The sequence below is a fragment of the Prorops nasuta genome, unplaced genomic scaffold (assembly GCF_024137725.1).
Source record: "Prorops nasuta isolate Cenicafe-Biocafe unplaced genomic scaffold, Cenicafe_Pnas_1.2 PNAS00021, whole genome shotgun sequence".
In the NCBI taxonomy this organism is placed as follows: domain Eukaryota; kingdom Metazoa; phylum Arthropoda; class Insecta; order Hymenoptera; family Bethylidae; genus Prorops; species Prorops nasuta.
Window position 1 is genome coordinate 1,557,963 of NW_027116818.1, and position 24,465 is coordinate 1,582,427.

General features: G+C 46.0%; 1 protein-coding gene across 3 annotated transcripts in view; it reads right to left on the minus strand.

Annotated features, from left to right (window-relative positions):
- N (neurogenic locus Notch protein) overlaps positions 1-24,465 on the minus strand; it is a 161,909-nt gene that overhangs the window by 53,358 nt on the left and 84,086 nt on the right. For all 3 annotated transcript variants that reach the window (XM_066739891.1, XM_066739890.1, XM_066739892.1), the window contains 2 exons: positions 5,835-6,191; positions 2,817-2,972 (listed from right to left, as the gene is read on the minus strand). In XM_066739891.1, coding sequence (XP_066595988.1) covers positions 2,817-2,972; positions 5,835-6,191 — 513 coding nt within the window. The remainder of the gene's footprint in view (positions 1-2,816; positions 2,973-5,834; positions 6,192-24,465) is intronic.

Consider the following 24,465-nt stretch of genomic DNA (forward strand, 5'->3'; position numbering starts at 1 on the left):
ATCTGCGAGGCCCCGAGCCCCCTCGACCCGTGGTAGCGCCGCTAATCTCCGCTCAGAGTGTTGTTTGGATCCGAGCCGTTTCACTCCCTAATTGCATTAGCCCCGTCGACAAAAAACCTTTGTGCAAAAATGCTCGCTCGCTCGCTCCCTCTCGGTTAACAAGATAATTCCTCTTCGAGGCTGCTCGTAAAACTCTTCCAGTCACTATTTTCACCTTGTCCGCCAATCAAATTTTCTCCCGTTAACAATCGTCCGCTTTGAGATTATTCGAGAAAAGGTCGTGACCTTGAACATTGGTACCACTTCATTCAGCAGTCTGGAGGGTTGAATGGAACGGTGCAGCAGCTGGAATTATGCATTCGCTGTTGTGGATCGAAATTTGTTTCTTATTCTGTATATATATATATATATATATATATATATATATGTGAAATAATTATAATAAATTAAAAGTAGGATATTCGAGATTGTGTTTTGCTGCGGGGATCAAAGAAATCAATCAAGGGAGTCCCGATTGTTTATTTAGAGAATTTTATCGAAGAGTGGCATTAGATTTGTGGTCTCATAGGAGGATTAGCTCGCGCGGAAGGGGTATATTTAATAACGCGTGGGCTTTGGAAGTGTAGGAGGCCCCAAGGGTGACGTATGTACCGCCAGAGGAAGAGGCGATCCGTTGGGAATCGCAGACGGCGAGAAACAAGGCCCTCTTTGAGTAATGCCCACCTAATTACGATCCTCTCGTTTCATCCTGGCAGCGGAAAGTCTACATCCGACAACCGGTGGAATGGCTTCTCCTATGATGAATGAAAAACCTCGGACTTTGATTCATGTAACTACGATTTTAAAATATCAATCTTCTGCCAATGTGTCGCGAGTGCAATTAAACATTACAATTTTTTTAATCCTATCAGCAGCATCTATCAGTTCCCTCTTAAAAAAATACACAAACCAAAAGATACAAATAATTAAACTCCGTGCTAAAAATATCGCGAATAAAATTAAACATTGCGGACAATCCATTGATAAAAACGTCCTGCAGTTTTACCATTAATCGCGAGAGAGCAAAAGAAAATATGGAATTTTCCGAACAAGAAAATCGAGTCTAGGTCCAATTAATTCAAAGTATTTGATTAACGACGGTAGGTTGAATCGAATCAGTAATGTCTGCGGGAAGTGTTTGGTGGATGGTAATATAAGGATGGGAGGGGAGGGGGTTTGTATATAATACTGGGAGAATGAAACGAGATGCGTGCGCAGGATACAAAAGCAACTGCTTCCGATTATTAATGAAGTGTCTTTGTCTGGAACGAAACGTATTAACCGCAGTGCTCGGTTATGCCGACTGTTGCATATTTATTATACAAATGCACCACCGAGAGATACTCTAAAACTCGTTCCAACTTTATAGAGGTTGCGCTCGTGGTGCTCGCGTACCACCCCGTCTACATCTTCTTTCGTAATTCATTTATTAGAACAAAAAGGAAGAGACTCTTAAGCTCGAATTAAGATACGAAATGATAAATGCATTACTCGCAGCAGCTAAATCTGATTGCGTCATAATATCTCAGTTGATTTCTTCTTTTTCACCAATTCTAATCTAAGTGTAAATGAAGCACCGTTCCTCGAACGAAATTCATCTAAACTTATCGATCTTCTCGAATTCCAATAAACCTATATATATATATATATACACATGCGCGCGTATCTGCCTATTCCTCTCAACTTTATTTCCAAGCACCGGAAAAAATGAAGATTGATCGTTCGCGTGGTGAATATTTCTCCTGTTTATTAAAGCAATTGTTTTTTTCCTCAACCGAGTTGGCGCGAAGAGCGAGCGTTCTTCGATTAATGGAGGTATAGCGCGAGATTCTCGAATCGAGATCGATTGATCATGCGCCTTGAATGACTCGATGACACCACGTCGAGGATCGGCTTGAAAACGAGCGAGCGCTCCGAGGATGAATGAAGCGAGTACGGTGCCAAATTAATCGATGGTAAACGATCGATCTGCCCCGTGTGGGTTTTCAATTTGCTCCGTGGTTCCACGTAGCATATATATATATATATATATATACGTGTGCATTGATTTAGCGATTAAATTATTCACCCCCCCCCCCCCCTCATCTTTCAAAGTTCATACATCTTTGCACAGAATTTTTCCACTTTTTAATTTATATAAAATTGAAACATTTTGTTGTTCCATATTTGAATATAGAGATATCGGTGTAAAATAATTAATATTTCATGATAAAAAAATATTTGATTCTCGTAAAAATAATTCAGGGCAGAGGAAAAATCGTGAATTTAAATTAAATGAAAATAAAGCGACGCGCGCGGAACCCGTTTCATTTTCATCGAAGGCGACAGTGTAGACGGGGCCGCTGATGAAGAACATTGGCTGATCGATCTTAAGAGCCGTTCGCGTGTCCCTGATTGACTCGCCATTACCATACAGCCCACGCGAACCAAATTATATGCACACGCAGGCACAGACACACTCAAGGTACAGACTGAGATCTCGATTTAACTTCAACATGTAAATTGATTCTTCGGAGACGCACGGACAATCTCGTTTAACTTTGTATGAATTTCTGATTGGAAAATCCTTGAACCCAATTAGACACTGCGCTCCCTTCATCGACGAATCGACATAAGAATTATAACGAGCGTCGAGCGATCCACATTGCACGGCTTACGATTCGATCGCAAGTTTCTGTAGAATCGACAGGATAGCGAGCTCGGCTGTTAGAAGCGAACCTGAAGAGTTGCATAAATATGATTAGTAAAATTCTGAACAATTGAAGTTGAAATCTCACCTTGCTTGCACTCGTCAATATCATCGGAACAGTCGACTCCTTGATAACCAGTCGCGCAGGAACAAGTGAAGGAACCATTGATGGGACTCGTATCGCAAATTGCACCCTCGTGACAAGGATTCGACGTGCATGCGTCGTCCAGATGACAGAGCAGACCTGTGCAAGAAAAGAAAAACATGAAAAGAATGTTAATTTAAATGAAGCAACTGTTAAATTAAATAAAAGAAGAGTATATATAGACACGAAATGAACAAGAGGCTAATAACGATAATCATTGGGATTCGTTGGTGGGCTCTCACGGTTTCTGGGACAAACGTACGTTGGAGTCCGCGCGCGAGAGAGGACGGTCATTGGAGCCAAAGATGGACATCATTAAAGGCCTGGAGCGCGCGCGTGCACGCAAGCAATAAGCAAGGTTCGCTCGGTCCGTGGAATTAAGCGCGGATCGCTGACAAATCCTATACCGTTCGCGTTCGGTAAATTAGTGTTTGGTCGAGGTAGATAAGCTGGCCTAATTGCTCGCTCATGCGAGTCGCGGAATTCGCACCGCGGCCGCTGCAAAATTCAATTGGTTCATTTTGGCGCTCGCGCGCGCGTCTGTGCATAATCGGTCTCTATACACGTACAGAGAAAAAGGACTCTATACGGAGCATGGATAGTCGCAGGACCCTCCTCGGGGACGCTCGATTTTAACCGGGAGCATCAATTTATACTGCGACGTCCAGCGAGATAAATCGTTGTTGCGTGTAACGTTGTACATACGCTTGGCAAGTGTGTGCCCTGTCTCTTATATACGAATAGGACGTCGGCAATATAGAAGAGGCACAAGCGCAGAAGCTGAAGAAGAGGACGAAGAAAAAGACCGCGAGAGCATTCATCCTACACACACCCCACCACCGCGTTACACACTGCACTACTATATAGGGACAATTTTCTACACTCGTGACTGCCGCGATTATACGCCACTTCCCAGAAAGAATTTACAACGTGGACTCTGCAGCTGCTGCGAGACTACATCGATCAATCCTTCTAATCTCGTATTCAGCTGACAATTAATTTTTCTAATACATTTCTTTCACAAATAACGGATATATGTCCTTTAAGGAAACTCGATATCTCTTCGAATCATGCAATCTTAACATCCTCGCGTTATCGAGCGTTTACATTATTTAATTTAACATCTTGCGCGAGAGGAATTTATTAAAACTCGTATACAACAGCCGAGGTTCTTGCTTGAAATCTTCCGATGCGGGCACAGTAATCATGGATTATGCATAGGTATATATATGTATATATGTTTGCTGGAAACGGATACACTTGTATAGATAAGAAGACTCTCGGGCTAATTCACGGTGGCACTATTATGGACGTCGATAACGGTATGCAAGTTCGTGGAGGTTCCACGCGTGAATTCGTACAAATCGGAGTATATAGCTCGAGGAGAGAGAGAGAGAGAGAGAGAGAGTAGTTTAACTCGCAGTTACACCTTTCTTACGAGTATTAAGCTATACTTGAGTAGTATATGGATAACTGTACGAGTATATCTGGAAAGGCGGAGGAAGAAAGGTTTCTTCGGGGCCTCTCTGCTCTTCCAATGTGCACACGAGAGACCGTCATTATGCGTACAGCCTATATCGTGGAATCCGTTAACTTCTGTACGTCGTTAAGATCTACCGACACACACACACACACACACACACACACGAAAGCTCGTAAAATGGCACGAATTCGGTTCAACGGGACGTACGCGTCTAATCCTTCGGCGCGAGTCCTTTAAAGGAACTGTAAAATTGACAACTCTAACCTCGTACGTTATACACCGATGGACCGAGTTAATATTCATGAGCCCGCGAAGACAGTCAGCGAGGTAACCTCGAGGCTTATTCCCTCGGAAAGAAACGCGTAATATTATATTGTACGTACCGAGCGAAATAGCTTTTACCGCGTAAAATCGACGGATCGTAAAGTTTCAACTTGAACCGTTCTCGAGCGCTGCTGGCTTTATGAGCAAAACCCTGATCGCTATACACGCTAAAAGTATATATAAGCAAACATACGTTGAAGAGAGGATTCTAATCGAGCCAGATACGAGAGGCTTCGTCAAGAATTTATCAACTTACTTTATTTACAATTTATTGCGCGCAATTATCCTGCGTAAATATATATATGTGTGTGTACCAGCGGACCGAGTCCACTGTTCATAGGAATTCCCGCAACTTTGGAATTCTCGGACGATTAACTCGCAGGGGGGATACAACATCAGAGCGAGTTAAGAAATTTCATTAAAAATAATTGGCTCCCGTAATTGTAAACTTTTCACCGAGAGGATAATCTGTATATTTGACGATTGACTCACGACCCATTCCGAGACCGCTGGCGAACCTCTGCGAAGAACAGAAACTTGTTTCAGCGTTGAAGGTCGATGGTTAACATTGATCGGGTCAGGTTGGGTGCTTCATCGGAATCTCTCGGAGATACCAGGACGAAGAGGAGGAGGAGGAGGGGGAGGATGTACATAGGCGGCACGCACTTGCCAGAATCATCCGCGTATCGGAACCAATTCCAATCGTGGATCGACTACCGTTCGACCAATCGCTCGGACCTTATAAAACTGCGCGACGCCAGCTTTAAACTGGGTCGTGCTACCATTCTTGCGCACCATTCTTCTCCAATTCCTCAGACTCTCTCGAAAGAAAGAAAATCTTTAAACTCGTTCATCCGCTTTTTTCAGAGTCCACCTTTGGCAATTATCGCGAGAAAAAATGGGACTCTGTTGATTAAAACGTCCCAGAATATATATATATATTGATGGAAGAAGACGCGTGTCTTTGTAAATATTATACGTATTACTTTTTTCAATCACAATTTTTATAGACATTTTTGATAACTTTATAATAGTTAGGAATCAGTTTCTTCTTACAGGTACAGACTAAGACGTGTCAAAAGACGATCCTCATCCAAAATAGGAAAGGAATAACAATAGGGATAATGGTGGAAAGTAGTAGAAGGGAGATTTACCAGTTTTGCCGTGAGTGCATTGGCAATAGAAACTGCCAACGCGATCGATGCAGGTTGCTCCGTTGAAGCAAGCAGCACCGGTGCAGTCGTCGATGTTGATACTGCAATCCGGACCGGTCCAGCCATTGACGCAGATGCAGGAGTAGCTACCTGGCGAATTCGTGCAGGTACCACCGTTCAAGCAGAGAGACGGCTTCACCGCGCACTCGTCTACGTCTATCTCGCACTGTGGACCGGTGAAGGTCGGTGGACACATGCACGAATACTCGTTCACTCTGTCCTTGCACGTCGCCCCATGCTGGCAAAGATGTCCCACGCAGTCGTCGATGTTCACCTCGCAATTCTGCCCCTCGAAGCCTGAAACGATAATCGAAATTTTAGTTGCACAATCGTGAAAAAGCATCGTGACCTTGAAAACTATTATCAGAAGTTATTGATATAATTTTTGGAGAAACTTGGCGAATGAAATTCATCGATTGACAAGCCAGAAAGCTTCGTTATGATAATTTTATCGCCATTATATAGTAAAGCGCGTTAATCTTTTCTTCCCGCGAAGACCATTCGCCCTTGGGACAAGCTTGAATAAACGTCGGATAGAAGAGAGGAAGGAGAATAGAGATAAAGGGCCCGCAGCTAGCGATTAGCGTGAAATCGATAGTGCAACGGACCGATGGATCTCTTCCGGTTGAATCGCGGGAAAATCGGTAAGCAAATACTCTTGCGGAATCCAGCCAAGACTCACGTTCGCTGTGGCAAAAGCGAAGAAGAAACCACCACGGGACAAAGAACTCTGTACGGGGCGGAGGTCTGAAGGAGCAAAATCAATTGGACGGTTGTTTCCAAAGATATTTGCGGAATGAATAGCTCCCTTGTACATCCCTGGAACATCCCACAGTTATCCCCAATGATCGTTTCGTTGCACCTTGAAAAATTCGACTCTTCGATCTGCATCCTCCTACTCGTCGTTATACTTGAATATAAACAGAGGATGGGATTGTTGGGCCGCGCGTGGCCGGTTTTCAGTTTTCATCAGGGATGATCGAGAGAGAGAGAGAGAGAGGGAGGGAGGGAGGGAGAGAAAAAAGAGCGTTATCGAAAAAGGATCGGATGAATAGAAGCGCGCACGTCGCGTCGTACGTTGCAATCTCTATTAGAAAGTCTATTTACTCTCGGAACGGTATTGGCCGGGGATGACGTAGCTGCTGGAGCCTGACAAGAAAGAAAGAAACCCGAGGAGTAAGATCGATCGAGTCGATGTTGCATGACGTTCGATTATCGACGCATCACTCGCTTACCACTATCTATCGATTCTGCCTTCTTTTTCCATGCCACGGACAGGGTAGATCAAATATTTGGACGCGAAGGCTAATGGATTCGCGACGGCTATGCGTGACCTTGCCTCTCGATGCTGCCTCTTTTGTCCCGATGGTTGCGCAACTGGCTCGATGAACCTTCAAACGAGTTCGTCGAACCTTCCGCGCGATCTCCGCTTATCGATCTTCCCTCGCGCCAATTGATACGTAAACACTCCGCGCGACGCGTACTTTTCGTTTCTCGGATATCTCCGCACGGGACTACCACCGAAGGTGGAGTCCTCGGAGATTCGCGTGCGGGAGATTCTCCGATCGGACGCTGTAGATCCTGACCGGCCTCGGGAGATATCGATAAGCCGATCGGGACTGAAACTCCAACGACCGGATAACAACGCGATGCTGCGTTGTCCAGGCGTAATTAAGAGACCACGGGGACCAAGTAGGAATCCCAAGCTGTCCTATAATGTCAGTGTACGCTTTGTCTGTTCTTGGATCAAGAGGAAACGAACCGCGAACGCGCACACGCGACTAACGATTATGGACGAGTAATAGGAAACTCCTTTTAACACAAAGCAACAACGACGATTACAACATTCATCATCCTTATCACTTAGGATCGAGCGAGTAATCGATCCGATTCTTCGTGCTAAGCTGTTCCAATTGGTAGTCCCATCAGCATCCGAGAGCGAGAGTCTCTCTTTCGCGTAATTAGCGGTAATGGGAGTATCGATTGGTTTGATTGATAAAATTATCGCTGGTGCGAAAGGTGCATGATTGATAAGATCGCGGGGCGAGGAGGTGTGGTCTTTAATCAAGTGGATAAAATTTGCAAGGGGAGAACGAGCTGGTCGAGAGGGGAGATAAGTCGTGCGGGTGTGGTGGTGGTGGTGACTTTGATAGGCGGCGCACCACTGCTCGCTGCGATAATCCAGCATTTGGTCAGCGAAGATATACGACGCTTGTGGGAAAGAGAATCGCGCAAAGATAATAATGCAATGCAAACACCCAGCATTGTACTTCCGGACTGCTAAAGACTCCGCGATAAGAGCGACAGTATTTCTTTCAACGTTAACGGTGCGATGAGTTTCGTTGTTGAAGAGGGACGCGAAGACTGAGTTTGATAAAACGCGAGTAAAGGGTTTGGAGTTTGACGTGCGTGATCGACATGGAGGATAAAATGTGATTTGAAGCAGGGGAGAAAAAGTGGTACCGGACGGGCCGACCGGAAGTCCGGGTTTGTGGAGTTGGCGAACAAATAAGTTGGGTCGGTTAATATTGGCTCGACTCTCCTTGCAAATTCCGCTTGCTTCCTTACACGTCCCGCGGCGATATCGACTGTTGCCCGCTGATGCATGTCTGACCATGGACCACAGTTAGCGTCTAATGGCTTGTTTAATTTATGTCTAATAGCTGCGACGCTGCTAACTACGATATTTCCCCCTTCGCATCGATGCACGTGTGGATCTATGGATCTTCCTGGTACCGCGGTGTACCACGTTGTTTTTTTCTGCATCTAAACTGCACTGCAGCTGACAAAATTGGCTACTATGTGCAAATACACCCACCATCTAATCACGGGATGCTAATGCACGAGCCAAGGGTGTAGCAACATTAATATTAACGCGGTGCAAAAGAAAATTAACCCGTGTATGCTGACTTGGTTAGAGGAGGAGGACTCTCTTCACTATAAGGATCGTTTCGTGCAAGGGAAAAATTCTAACCACCGTCATTTGCACATTATTTAAGAATCGACGTTATAACGGTAAGTAAAAACTTTACGACACGATCAAATATGTTCTCTCGTCCGCTCTTATCGTAAATCTATTAATTCTCTCTTCGGCGTCTCTCGGAGAGCCTTAAGAATCATATCGGAGTAAATATTTGACGATTCGACCGTAGTTATGCACCGAGGAAATTCTTCTTTCGCCACAAAATACCCGTGGGTAGTTTTTCTTTATACCTGAAATCCTCCAAAGACCTGCAGCAGATGTTTGAGTATTCGAGGGGTTTCTAATCAGAATTTGGGAGGAAGGAGAGAGAGAGAAGAGACAAAGGATGAAATTTCTATCAGGTTTTCATCTCGTGTTACAATGTCGCGATCCGATCGATGCCTCGTATAAACTTGTGCCAGATTTCGTGCAGGCAGCAACCTGAGATTTTACTCTCCCGCGTGATTCGTAAAAGATTCTCTTGAAAATATTATTACTCACTTTGGAGAATCTTCAACGAGAATAAATAATGAGCGAGTGAAATAAACTATCGAGACGTCTATACGACAGGACTATAAATGTATAAGATTGAAACATGTTCTCCACGCCTAAGCGTTGTTATATCGTCGGCTTAATGCGAAAGTCTGGTAAGACAGCATCGGGAGAAGTAGGAGGAGGAGGAGGAGGAGGGGGGGGGGGGATGGAGAAAAGGCGACGGAGGATCTTAGCGACATTGGGAATTGTTAATTGATGCTCGAGTCGGCGCAATAAAATCGATCAAAAGAGGGAAAGAAAAGACGAGAGTCACGGGCGAACACTTGGAAGCTGGCAAAAGCGAGTTTTGCAATTAACTTGGGTAAACGATGGCTCTTTGGGTATTTACGAGGCTTTGGTGAAGAAGAAATCGATTGGTAGGATCGGTACGTTTAAAGTCGATCGGTGGATGATCGTTGTTGCCGGTCTCGGCACGCAGAAAAGACGGCGAGGAGGTTCCGAAAAAACTGGAGCTATCCATGCACGAGAGGAGTTGGGAAAAAGGGAGCAAAAAACGCGACGCGAGGGACGAGGATAAAATGGTAGAGCCTCCTCGTGGTGATGCTGGAGAGTGATGAACGGGCGAGAGCGAGGGAGCGGGATGGACGGATGAATGAAGGGTGGGAGGAGGAGGGGAAGGGGGGGGGGGGGGAGTTGCTGGTAGTAGCGACCCGCGACCAATGGGTCCGCGTTAATAATATCGATAGGGCGGCGGGAACCAAAGGAATCTCGTTCGCGCACATATTTGCACGTCGATTCGTTTCGCGCTCCTATATATATATATATATATATACTTGTGTCCTCTTCTTTTATCGCTTCATTGCCCCTCTCCCTCGATGTAGATCCAACGGCAAGAGGACCACAAGATTTTCTACGGCCATTATACGGTGGCTCGGTTTTTTAACGATCCAAATAACGACCTCGCGTGCCCATCGAACTATGGACCAACACATCCCCCCCCCCCCCCCCCCCACCTGCACCCTCAACGATGCTAAACAGTTTCAATTTTACAGATTCGAATTACAAACTCCTGCGTCTCCCGCTCTCGTGCCTGTAAATAAACGTCGAGTTGGTGCTCTTTGTGACGTCACGAGTGCCGGAGAACGGTCCACGGATGCTCCCACTAATGACTACGACTCTCTTGTTCCAGGAGTACTGTGAAAATCCAAGGGTCGATCCCTGGACTCTGTATAGGTGGAAAATGGAGAACGAGCGCGCGAAGGGTTAAGTTTTTTAAAGGGGGGGGGGTGAGAGGAGAGGTGGTACCGAGGCGAAGAAGCGTTTAAAAAAAGAGGAGGGCAGACAGTCTGCTACTTATAAATCACGCTGGATAGAGCCCCATAATTGCAATTGTCCGTGCGAGCCTCACCCCTGATCGGCTTGACCTCGCTCGTGTGCATGCGCGTGTGTGCGTGGTCCCTATTCGATGAAGGATATACATATCCGTGGCTTCGTTACAATTGCAGGGCCGTAACGAGCGATTCGAGCCGGTTAATCTTCCGCATCTTACCATATACATCATATCTTTTTCTTACGTTCTCCACTTGTATATGAAATACGAAAGAATGATTGGGAGCAGTCGTGGAGGTACATTCCCTCCTCGACTGGAATTTCGAGAATTCCCGTGTACTACCGTCTCCAAACGATCCTCCGCTCGAAATTATTTCATTCGCCTTCGGGGGAGGTCCTTGTGATTTTTGAAGAACCAAGAATTATGTATATATAGTATACGGGTTAAACTACATCTTTGGTATCCCACCGTATAGACCTACATAGTTATACGAGCTCTCGAGGAATCTCTGGAAACATTCGAACAATTTTTTCCCGAGTCCGAAAAGACGGAGGAAGAAGCAGAAGGTCGCGTTACTCGGTGAAATCTGGACGTTCCGCAGAGTCTGTATGGCGAAAGGAGAGTAAAAACGGAGGCAAAAACAGAAGCCTCTGGAGGAAACGCGCACGAAAGAGGCTTCCTTTCCACGAGTATATCCTGCATTTATAGAGATTTTTCGAGGCTCGTGCTATCGATCGACTTCCTGCGAAAAGTGATTCCATTGGAAATGTGCAAGTTGGATGAGAAAATCACAGGTGTGTGTGTGTGTGTGTTTGCTCTGTACAGCGAAATATTCATAAGAGAGAGAGAGAGAGAGAGAGAGAGAGAGAGAGAGAGAGAGCATTCCTTTTCCCTTTCATCGAAGGAGGCTATACCGATCGAAGGAAAGGAAAAGTCGAACGTGTAAAATACTGCGGGATCTTCTAAGTTTGTTTACTCGATTCTGTTAAAAGGAATAAGGCTCGATCGCGACGAGAATGCCCATATCGGTCCTTCTTTTTTCTCCAGGTTGCTGCTACGGAGCGAACGCTCCGTGTGCGCAGTCTCCCTCCCCCCTCCCACTCCTTTTACTTTCTCGCTTTCGATACTTCTATATATATATATATATATATATATATGTGCTTGCTTATCGTATCTGGGGCCATGCCACTGTGCGTCTCGCTCTTTCCCGATCTGCCCGAGCGTTTTTGTTATTTTCTCTCCTCGTTTACCCCCACGTGCAAAGAATGAGCGAGCGAGCGAGAGAGCGCGCGCGAAAGTGGGGGCCCTATCCCCCAGTGCCTCTCAGTCAGCGAGGTGTGGCAACGTCGCGAGAGCGGGTGTGCGTCCAGGGGCCCCTATAGTGGGGAGAACTGTGGGAAAATTCTCATGGCGCGCCGCCAGTGACTCTCAACCAGCGGATCTTCCTCACCCTCCCTTCCACCTGAGCTACGTATCACCCCGACACACACAACTTCCTGCTTTCACGCTCCCGCAACGTTTCACCGAGTTCTCGAAAAACCTATCATTAGGACTCGCTCCTTATTTACCTATATAAATATATATATATATATATATATATATATATATTTCAGCAATTTATATTTATGCGATTAACGAGAAACTTTGCACGAATTTCTTCGTCAAACGCATCGAGGCGAATCGGAGGCGAATATGCAAGTTTTTATCGATAACGGTGAGAAATTGGACTTTGTGGATCAAAGTGAAAATACGCGATTTAAGTAGGTTTGTGCGTGTGTGTATTTTGAAAAAGTCCTTTGGGAAATTGTATCTTTGGATCGATGGTTTGATAAAGTGTGGTAAGAGGAGGGGTATTTTGGTAATGCGTTTGCAAGGTTGAGAAGCACTGTTGGTTGGGGCCACAGCAGACTCTCTCCGAAGCAAAGAGGAAGGTTGTACCGAGTAGTGGGGAGGAGGAGAGAGGGGTAGAGAGAGAGAGAGAGAGAGAGAGGAGAGAGGAGAGAGGAGAAGGAGCTCCCCACCAAAAGACGTAGGGACCGGCTGGCCACGAGCACACCACAGGGAACACGTGGGGAAAAATGATTTGTTCGCCGGCCTAAGTGCATCATCGACGGAGGGGCGCGTCTCGCGATTATTTCACCCACGTGGTGCACCCGTGTGGAACTTAATTCACTCCACTTTCCTCCACACTTGTTCGCGCAGCCTCGACGACTCGCCTGAAAATTCTATCCCTCCAACCGATTCAAACTACATTATATATATAAAAGAGCGGGGAAAAATTGTCCATAAGAACAATAAACAATAGTTTTTCCAACAATTGCAAAATCCTCAGAAATGCGCCGCAACGATCTCCCCCGATCGATTCGAGTGTGGAGAAACCAAACGATCCAATAGGTTAATTAATGACGCAATAAGAAAATATTAAGGAGAGATAAACATCTATCGCCTTGCTTGAGGCGAACCAACAAATACAATCGAAAGCTTATTATTGCACCGGATGCAGCAGCTAAGAAGCTAGTTTCGTTGAAAAGGTCGTGGAAAATAAAATCACCGGTGTTTCTCCTGTGATTTTTTTATCATCCAACATCTTTCTGCCTCGGGCTTCATCGTCGAGATACGTTCGGAAGATACCAATAAGTTTCTTCGGGATCAATAGTGGAGGAGGAGTATTAGAGGGAAAAAGAGACGTTGGCAAGTTGCTCCAATTTGTTTCTTCATTCCTTTGATCGTTAAAACGCGCACGTACCGAATAAGAGCCGGGGACGTAGCGATAAGCGCGTAATTTGAATGGGTAATGGCTGGACCGAGGCAAAAAAAGGTGGGTCTCTCCGTTAATGACAGCTTGGCGAACGTGATGCCGGGGGAGGATCCAAAGTTTCAAACACTGCCCTGAAAATGGACCTCGATGCACATTCTTTCTCGCCTCTCGCTCCTTTATGATCCAACACGATTTTTCATTCGCTCCCCCAAATTGAAATGATTTTTTTATCACACTCGGCAGCCGAGACAATTTGTCTCCGAGGTAACGCGTCGCACGGCGAAAAAAGTGCGATTAAAAGAACGCCAAGGAGACGGATCGTCGGTCGCTCCAATTAATTCTCCTCCAGTAATATATCCGTTGGACTAAGTAAGGACCGTAATTGCGGGATATCGCTCGTCCCGATTGCTGTTCGGATTTTCAAGGATCGTTTCGGTACACGCGCACCGACGATCCAACGTTTCATCGGAACTCGACGAAATTCGTGGTACCGAATTTCCGGCGTTAGGTCGAGGACTCTGGGTATATCTCCTGGCATTTTTACAGGGTCCAGAAAAATAGCATGAATAATGCATGCATCACGCGGGGCTCCTCGAGGTGTCTAATTTGAGGATACACCCCAAGGAAGAAGCACCGTTCGACACGGAATATCAAGGATCACGAGGAATAGGATGTATCTTCGGGGTGCCTCGAGGTCTCGTGACTTTTCACCAATAACAACACTCGACGCCGCCGAGACGTAAACACCGAGGCAAGTTTTCCCGAGTGCGGCACTCGAGAATTATAGGGGAAAGAGAAAAGTTTTGGGAAAAGGGACCTTCCCGAAGAGAAAAACCGCCCACGAAGACGTTGTTGTCTCGAGTTGGCTCTCAATCCTTGGGGAAAGTCTAGACTAAACAACAATTATCGCTTTTCGTTGCTTCGAGTATAATCGAGAAACGATACTCACTTGAAAAATATCTCGAGTGCTCGTACCTCTTGAGCCTACATATATAAATATAAGGATGAGGCAGGAGTAGAGAATATTTTGATATTTTCTTTCTGGACGCGATTGGATATGTAATTTAGGAATCAACAAGTGTTGTTGGAGGACCAACAGGTGGTGATGTCGCGTGGGAGTGTATTGATTACTCGTGAGAGCGTTCAGTCCCCCTTGGGCGCTCTATCGCAACGGATCGTTGAATAAATGCAGCGAGGGTGGAAAATAAGAGTAAGGGGGGGGGGGGGGGGAGAATTGCACGATAGGGAAGATTCTTCGGGTACAACGGAGGCACACGCGAGGATAGGAGGAAGCTCGGGCTATTGGGAAATGAGCCATGGATGAAATGGACGGTGGTGCAACAGGTTGTCTCTTATTCACGCTTTCCTCGTCAATGTCCTAACAGCCAAAGCAGAGTTATCAGAGATACTCCCAAAAGCTTCTCGAAATAAGCAGAAGAAAAAGCTAGCATTGGCACGAGGGAGAAAAATCCTTGAATCGAATTATTCAGGAGTACATCCCGGATCCCTCGCACACGCGTGCGTTTTAATTTGTATCGCGTGTGTCGTTAGATTCGGTCATGCGCGTGTGTGTCCGTATATATATATAAGCGTATGGCATTATCGGTGGCGCAAAAAGCCCGCGAGTGCAACCCTGGCCTACGCACACATGCAAGTGGATTTTAAATTCCCTGCACGTTTACAGCTCGCTATATATATATATGATATAATAGCGTGCACGGATGGTAGAGGACACTGGACGAGTACGCGTGTGTGTTCTCGAACGTAGAGGGGTCCGGCATGCGAATAATGGGCACGTCATGTGGCTACCATTCTTTAAGGACAATCAACGGAGGAGTTGGAGCTCGGGATCGGGTCCTGCTGGCCCGTACCCGCTTAAAAGGACAATCGGCTGCTTATTTACGATTTGGGCAGCTCGCTTGCTGCTGCGGGTCCCCTTCGGGTCTGGACACGAAGGAGAGAGGCCCTCTTCTCTCTCTCTCTCTCTCTCGAGAAAATATACGAAGAAGATCCACCACCAGCACACGGAGCGTCCAGTTTCACTCGAGCAGCAGCACGCCTTCTTCTCTCATAGCGAAGCGACCAACAACCTCTGCAGCATTTTCTAAGACTCGAAATTTTACATCCGAGCATCATCCACACCTTCACCCTCCCCTTTCCATATCCTAGACCAAATATTACCGATGAAAAGGATTTATACTCTCCCGAGTGCCTCTCGACCCTTCCGCCATACTTTGTTCTCCGATCGATAAGATCGCGGCGGGCCGAATTATACTTGATAAGTTTCGTGGGTGCAGGGTCCTTCGCAGGGAACGGATGACGACGATCGTTTGAAAATCTGCGGATTCGAAGTGTCGGATAAAAGAATTAGAGGGATCGTTGCGCTCGATAAAGGATAAGGATCGCTCCGTGGCAGGCAGGATTGAAAGGATCGAATCGTGTTGTTGTTGTTGCTGCTTGGTGTGCGCGCACGTGTCTAGCCGGTACGGACAGTCGCACTTGCGAAAGAAGACTTATATTCTCTCGATGGTAATCGCTCGGGCGCAAATCAGTCGGCGATATTTCCCCCCTTGCGTCGCAGCTGCCTTCCCGGTAAAATAGATTCTCGTTAAAATCGCGGATACCCGATATCCTGAGAAATATATATATACACGAAGGGCCGTAAAGCGAAAAGAACAACGAGCGCGGAACGATTAAAGCGTGACGGAGATAATCTGAGAAATTGCTCACAATGTAGTAAAAACGGAAACTGATCGACCGATTCCTCGCATACGTTTCTACCTACATTCTCCCACTCTCCTCCTCCTCTCTCTCTCTCGTTCTATCCGTCCATCTTCCAAACTATAAATATAATAAGCGTCGATTGGAATCAATCTCGCAAAACTTGAGAATTCTCTCTATATATATAGATCTTTCTCGGAGTGCGTTTGTACGTGTACTCCCCTCCACTCTCGAGCGTGACAACCTATGAACTTATGGTATGCTCGGAGATAAACAATGAGGAACAAATCTTTACATGCCGCAGTATATATATATATATATATATATATATATATATAGAGAGAGAGAGAGAGAGAGAGAGAGAGAGAGAGGAAGGTGGGTGAGTAAAAAGTAAAATCGTATCTAGAAATAAGGCGCAAAAGAAAGGTAGGTCTGGCGCGTATATATGTATACAGTGCAAGGTACCACGCTTTATCTTATATATAGTATGTATAGGAACGAGGAGTGAGAGGTGGCTGTAAACAAGCTGAAGAGAATCTGGCCGTATTGTGTGTACGTGTCCCTCTATACATACACTATACACACGCACCCCTCCCACTTGACCGTGGTGGCCAGTTTATGGAAGGCTGATCGAGAAGCGAGAGAGAAAGTGGGAATAGCGCGTTGGATATGCAAATGCAACAAGGGTAGATGTAAAATAGCCTTGGGATCGTGGTGAACAATGAGGAAAAGCTATAGTGCTATACATATATATGTAGGAGAGGGGGGGATGAAGGTGTATCTCGAAGAGATACACGATCCTCGGGGATGAGGGCTATACGCGTGATTTACATATATGCGTATTCCATAGGTTATTTACCGCGTCGATCATCTCTCGCGTGTGGGTCGTGCCGATGAAGAACGTCGCTTATATATAAAGAGAGAGAGAGAGAGAGAGAGAGAGAGAGAGAGAGAGAGAGAGACGGTGAAAGACTATTGGCTGCTGGCGGCGATATCGCATGTATATGGTTAGGCTTGACCTTAACCCCTTGATTGCAACTGTAACCTTCGGTAATAATCTCGTTGGTCGGACGACGAAAGCTCTCGCAGGGATTCCGAGATCATCGAGGCATTTCGATGATGACGGAGAACGATGAGCTTTGATAACGACGAAGACGACTGGATCAAGTAGGGAGGGGTGAGCGAATAAAAAATGATGGCGAGATTTAATTGACGTCTGTCAAGCTTTATTATCCCCCTTTCTCTCTTCGGGACGTCGTCGTTGGGTCCGCTCGACGATGGCGAGTCGAGACTCTTATTCATCGCACGCGTTTTGCGTTCCTCGAAAGGACAAAGAATGGCCGAAAGTTTCGACGCAACCGAGATGTTCGATCTACCGGTGTGAATACGCGAGTGCTGTGTTGTCCCGGTGTTCGTACTATGTCACGGAGCCGAGGAGGAAGATTCCAACGTAGGAGGGGGAGGGGGGGGGGGGGGATCTCGAGAGACGCGAGAGTAAATCATGGGAAGAATATTCGTGAGAGAGCTGCGCGAGAGAGGAGAGATAGCGCGTTCCCGTCGGTGGAGGAAAAAGGAAAGTCGAGTAAGAGAAGAATCGGGATGGAGGAAGAAGAAACGTAGGGTTTCGGTTCGACGTATCAGCCCGAGGTGGTCACGAGTCCGGGTTGAGGGCTGCTATGGTGGGTGGGACCCACCGCTTCGTGATGCGGACCTACTTCGTGCCCCTTTCCTTTGGGCGGACGGAGAGAGAGAGAGAGAGAGAGAGAGAGAGAGAACGAAAGTTGCATGTATCTCGTGGCTAAAGCGCGAAAGTGACAGGGCGTAGACAGGTACAGAACCATTGCAACATACTCGTAGCTCAGCCGAGTCGAGTCGAGTCGAGTCGAGTCGCTTTAAACTTTAAAACGATCGGAACGTTTTTGCGAGTCTAGCCGCCTCATCCCCCCCCCCTTTCCTCCCCCTTAAACCTGGCCTCGTAGCTTTCTACCATTCGGAAAAGACGATAAAGAGACTCTAGTATTATATATATAGTGATGTAATGCACAATCGATGCTCGGCCGTTCAACGCTCGTTACACTTGACTCCAGCACCATTTCAGGAACACCGTTCGATATCACTATTGTGTCAACACAACTCGGATTCGATTAACAACGATGACTTTCCTGAGACAACATTATTGACGGGAAAATAATTATTTCCGAGAATTTCCACATCGGAAGGAATCGAGATATACGATCCTTGTGGCTATAGAGATATAGGAATGAAGATGAGCGTTTTATGGGAAAAACTCTAATCGGTCTTGGAACATTATAATTGCGTTTAGTCTTCTTCGGGAATCTGGCAATCGGCTCGACATTTGCTTTTTTCTTCTCCCGTGACTGTTTCTCCTTAAACGCGATAAAACCGTGCGCGGAATACCGAGAGATTTCGAAGATCTCGAAGGATCGATAAGGGAGACTGAGTCTCGATCCTGATCCGTTTGCCGTGTATCGCGAAATCTCGCGAAGGTTGAAGATGCACCAGCTGCTCCGCTCTTTTATAAACGATCCAGTAATTAAGAAGAAGATTTCGCAGATCCCGGATAAATCTGTAGGAATCTGTCTCGTTCGGAGGATCGTTCCGATGAGACGCTGAACGTTGGAGGTCGATGACCTTCGAAAGCGGATACGTACGCATCGAGGAAGGATTTCGTATGTTGGGGTTGATGAAGAGAGCGAGGCATCTCTGCGCGTTAGGAGGAACCGGAGGCTCATTGTTTCTATCATCGGGATATCGAGAGGAGGAAGACTCGTTTTGCATGCGAGTTACAGACTCACGCACGTTCGAAGGTCGCGTAGGACGTGTCGAGCGAGAGAGGTTCTCCGGAGGAGGGGCGGGGGAGGGGAGAGGAGACGAAGGAAGAAAGAAGAGAGACGTGGGAGGCATCGATTCCTTTTCCTCCCTCGCGCGCGCCTCCTCCTTTCTGCGTTCCGTTTTCTCCCTCGGGCTGTGCGCGCGCGCGCGCGCGAGCGAGCGAACGAGCGAGCAACAAAACTCCCTCGTGACTTGCACGACTCTCGACTGGAGTTGGAACAAAAACCACTTTGTTCTAAGAGGTAAACCGACCTTAGTATGTGAGTTTCTGCGAGGAGATGAAAGAAGCTGAGGAGTGGGGGGGGGGGGGGGGGGAGTGGATGTTTCTCTTTCTTTCGGCGCCTTCGATGAGCCACGGAAAAAGCGCGTCGAATCGGCCGGAAATTGTCTTTACCACCCTTGGTCTTTCCATATGGCCTGGAGGACTGGCCAGTCCATGACTAAAGACCTCTGCGAGTTTTGTTTACTTTGACTAAGAGGAAGGTCGTAGTGACAAAACAACAAACTCGTTTCAAAGAAAAAAAAAACTGTGAGGATACCAAAAGAATTCTGCTAAAATGCAACGAGAGATGATAGTCTATTATTAGACTCGTTCCAGTTTATGCGCTCAGGCGCTTATGTGTATGTTTAATATCAATATCGGACACTTGGGTGAATCTATTAACGTATGAACATATATATATATATATATAGAAAGAGATAGAGAGAGAGAGAGAGAGTGGTGGAGGAGAGAACATTCGTGTAGCCGATAAGCCAAGATGCGGGAGATGCAGTGGGGTAAGCGACGCGCATAAATTTGCATAGAACCACAGCGCACCCTCTCTCCACCTTGGTATCACGCACACACGCGCAGGTAAGCCGACCACTACGGTAGTAAAGCCGCAGAGCGAGAGGAAGAAAGAATCACGTTGCTCCTTTTAACGCGTTGCAGCTCGACTCGAGACGCGACCGAGCGAGCACGTGGGGCCGGAAAAAAGCGAGCTATGGCCAAAGCGGACTTTGAGAGAAACAAGGACGACCGACGATTCGAGAGAGACTCGCATCTCTTCCGAAGGATATCCCCAACGCTTCGCTATAGTCATCGCTCCTTCCTTCTCCAATATTAACCCTTTTCGTCAAGACTTTTTTTATTTTGCCTCTGAAAAACTCTCTGTGCTATATACCTCGAATTTTTTAATATATTTCATTCTACCGTCACGAGGTTATTTACTCTGATTTAGCAGTCAAATCACAGATTTGATGTTCTTTGAATCAAGTAATTGTAAAAAATAATAAATTCAGTCCACTTTTACCAATTAACAGCATATTGCAAGAACTTAAATTAGATCTCAATATTATACTGTGACGACGATATAATAAAATATTGGAGCAAAAGCAGTTGCTCGGTAGAAAGAGGAGCAATTATAATTATCGTGGGAGAATGATTAGTTTTGGCAGGGAGAGAGACTGGATCATTAGCGTGTCCTTGAAAGAGGAGCGAGGATTTTGGGTACGTTTAGCGGAGTGTATAGTGGGTGGTACGGTGCTCCGGAGCCAGAAAGGAACTTAATGGTGCGCCGGCAGGCATTTACGAGTGACTTACGCGTTCGCGCATGATAAATAAATCTATGCAACGCATTATACACCATGGTTCCCGCTGTCAGAGGCACCGGTGATTAATGCGCGCACTACTAGCACAAGCCCGATCCCTCCGAATACAGCGCCGACCGATAGATACGAGTCCCTTTCGAAATTCTTCTTCTCTGCCCGAGGCTCGGATCCTCCCACCACCTCCCAACCACCGCCGCACAGCCAACATCACTCTGCGGAGAGAACGAGAGCCTCTCCTCCTCGAGCCCTTTGCTCTCGCGCTTGAATTAGCGACTCGATTGCAAAACCAACTCGTCCTCCTCCTTTTTCAATCGTCCACAAAACCTTCTCGTATATACGGAGAAACACTCGCAACATTATTGTTGCGCAACAAAGTGCAATTTCGTCGGGAAAGAGAGTTCGATGAATAAAACACGATGGAAAATGTCTTAATGAAAAAAATAATATATATATATATATATAAGGATCGATACAACTGTTGGGCAACTGTACAAAAACACTGGTGGTGGTATCGAGGAGGAAGGCACGCGTGTAACTTCGCAGAGTTTATTCGCTATGTGCGTACCAACACGGTTGCATTATACAATAAGAATGTGTATTGATGCACGTACGCGCATTGGTGCTATATCGCTAGATTTTGTCGTTTTATATATATATATATATATATATATGTATACATAAAGTACACATTCTCGTTTCACCGTCACTCATACTTGGATTTTCCCGAGTCTATAATACTGTACTGCGGAGACTCGTTGCACGTGCACTTGAAATTTAAGCGAATAACGAGGACACAGGCATCCGAGTTATTCGTACCTTCAAATTGGAATTACAATTACCAATGGAAAGAAGCCGTTAGTATGCACGGACGATTGAAGAATCTTCGGCGAGTTTGAAAGCCATACAAATTGCAATTAGCATTGCGATCGGGCGCGATCCAATACGGAGATTAGCATAAGCATCCGTTTAGTCATAGGATATCGCGGATATGTTAATGAGACGGCCAAGTGTCCGCCTCTTCTCTCGTCCTGGCCGCTCGACGTTTCGCTGGGTAAACATCGGGCGCCACAACACTGGATCACCGGAGAGTTCCTAAAACTTTTCCCCGTCGATTCTAACATATTCATATAGAGACGCCTCCCTCTTTCGATGTAAATCCGCGTCCCGAGAGCGTGATTCAGTGGCAATAATAGGAGAGAATGACGAAAGGGACTGGTCGGAGATGTTCGTAATGCGGAGGGAAGCATCATCGTTCCATCAACCACGAGTACAAAGCAAACAGGAGAGTCTACTGTATATTCCAGACTCCAACCCCCCCCCCCTCTCTCTCTCTACGTCACACACCAATCTCCCGAACAAAACAGCCCTAATTGAATTCCGATGTAATTAGAATACTGGAAATCCATCGATGGGGCTTATAATCTGGTCGATGGCGATCTAAACGAGGGGAGACACGATGCTCCGTTCCATGAACTTGTAAATCCAATAAGGGATCGCGCGCAAAATGGAGAGGGAAAAAGTATTCACGTGTGTGGGTTTTTCTGCATAGTAAGACCATATACGTCGTTAAGTTGCGCGAACCCTTGGACGACCTACCCTCCCCCTCCACGGTGTCCCTTCTTCAGTTTTCAGTTGGTAGCTGCAGGTTCATGAAAAAAGAAACGGTAATTAAGGAAGATAGGAATCACCGCCTACGAACCGAGTCGTTCCGGAAGATACAGGACACAGGGATCCCTCTCTAACAAGCTTACTCCTGTTTTACCTTGGATATCTGCATCTCTGGACTCATCCTTTTCGTCTCTAGTGAAAATCCAAGATTTATCCTCTCTCTCTCTCTCTCTCTCTCTCTCTCTCTCTCTTTACACATATATAAAGCACCAGAATTAAACTAGAATGTGATTTGTGACCATCGGTAGATATCTCGATTAATACTGTTTTTCTTCGGCTCACAGTGGTACGCAAGATTATCAGTCATAAAGGATCCACGCAAGTGGGATAAGAGAGGATACAGGATGATTAATCGGAGTACAAGCGTGGTCCCGGTGATCCGCGCGAGGGGAGTTTATCGCGTCAAGGTGTAAGGTGAGCGCTTTTCCGGCATAGCAGCAGCGGAGAACGTTGATTGCGCACTGGTAGTTTAGGTGCGATTGGTGGTCGTTACGGCCGGTACAGCGCACGGTGCGTGGGTTCCTCCGAAGCACCGTTACGACAAGAGAGAAATTCCATCTTGGAGACTCGGCTTGGAAATTGGAGTCCTTGGCGCGAGCGCGAACGCGTGCTTCTCTTGATGCAGCGGAAGGAAAGGATGCGTATACGAGTGGCTATAGCTATATATATATACTATAGGGAAAGGGAAAGATCGATTAAAATTAATAAGCACACTGCTGCGTCTCTACGCGCCGATGTACGCCACTGCAAGGTGCTAACGAGGCCATTCTTCTTCCATCCTCATCTTTTCCTCTATATATACTCTTCTCTGCTGCTTTTAACCCCCCACCCCCACCCCCCTTCCTCCTCCTCCCCGAATCCTCACTCATGGCTCTGTGAATATCTCCTCGAATAACGCATCGATACATTTTTTTATTCTACAATTAATTCCGATCACTGAATTGTAAAATTTAAATATTCGGAGATTTACAGAGTTTAATTCAACCTTATCAAGGAACAAGAGTTAATTCATGCACGAGTGCTGAGAAGAATTTTCTTTCGAGCACCTCGAGCTACAATGAACAAACGAATAACGGTCCGAGGCGCTATCACTTTGCGTGGGATTTTCCGTGATAATTTATCGAGTCAATCGATTATCATTGTCGCTCTTATTCTTGTCTGGTTATTGGAGTAAAGACGTGCGATGAATTGTTGTACATGAAGAGGTAGCTGAAGAGACTCGCGAATTTCATCATAAACGCAAGTGTAATTACAAAAACTCTTAAGGTTACATAGGATCGAGTTTGGATTCTCGCGAGGGATATAATTGTAGAAGAAGAAGAGGAAGGGCGAGCTACGAGACGCAGCCATGCAAAGCGATGCGTCAATTACGAAGACGAATCAAGTTTCGTAAAGACGTTAAGATCGTTTGGCTGAGAAAATGGTGTAGACGACGCGAAATACATAAAGCGTTTGGTCGGAGGCGAGGGCGTATTTCAAGGTATATAAGGTCCTTAACGAGATTCGAGGCTGTCTCGCTCCTCTTTCTTTGCTTTTATCTTCGAAGCTTCTTTCGGACGCTGGAAGAAGAAACCGTAAGAAAATAAGGGAGCAGAAACGAGCGGTCCTTGCGCGCCGACCCAACTCCGGCCAATATTCTTCTTCCTATCTTGGGTTTCAGGGTCAGAATCGTGTTCCAATTAAATGCCACCCCGCGGTTGTACTCTCTCAACATTTTTTTCCCTTCTTCAGCTTCTTTCATTACGCGTTACCACTACTCTTTATGTATATATATTTGTTTATAACACACGAGAGCTTCTTTCGCGATTAATGGTCGTCCGTAGAAGAGCGTTCAACTTGTGCTTTTATCTTGAAAAACCATGAAATACCAACGGTAAGATTAGCATCGATGATCGCTGATTATATAACCGAGATATTACATATATATATATATAAGGTAGAGTAGAACCGAGTCTAGAAACTATATATAAACACATATACGCAAGATTCTCGTGAGATGAAACGCGATGCTTTCAGATGACTCCGATAATCCTTCGAAATTTCCGGTTGTTCTGGCACGTTCGCCAAGTCGATACTCCGATATTTTCGTCATTCTCCTCGCGGATCTCGTCTCTCGATTGCCTTTATAACTATATATATATATGTACTCTCGTGAAATCCACAATGGTCCCATGCGAACGTTCCTTCCTAATTA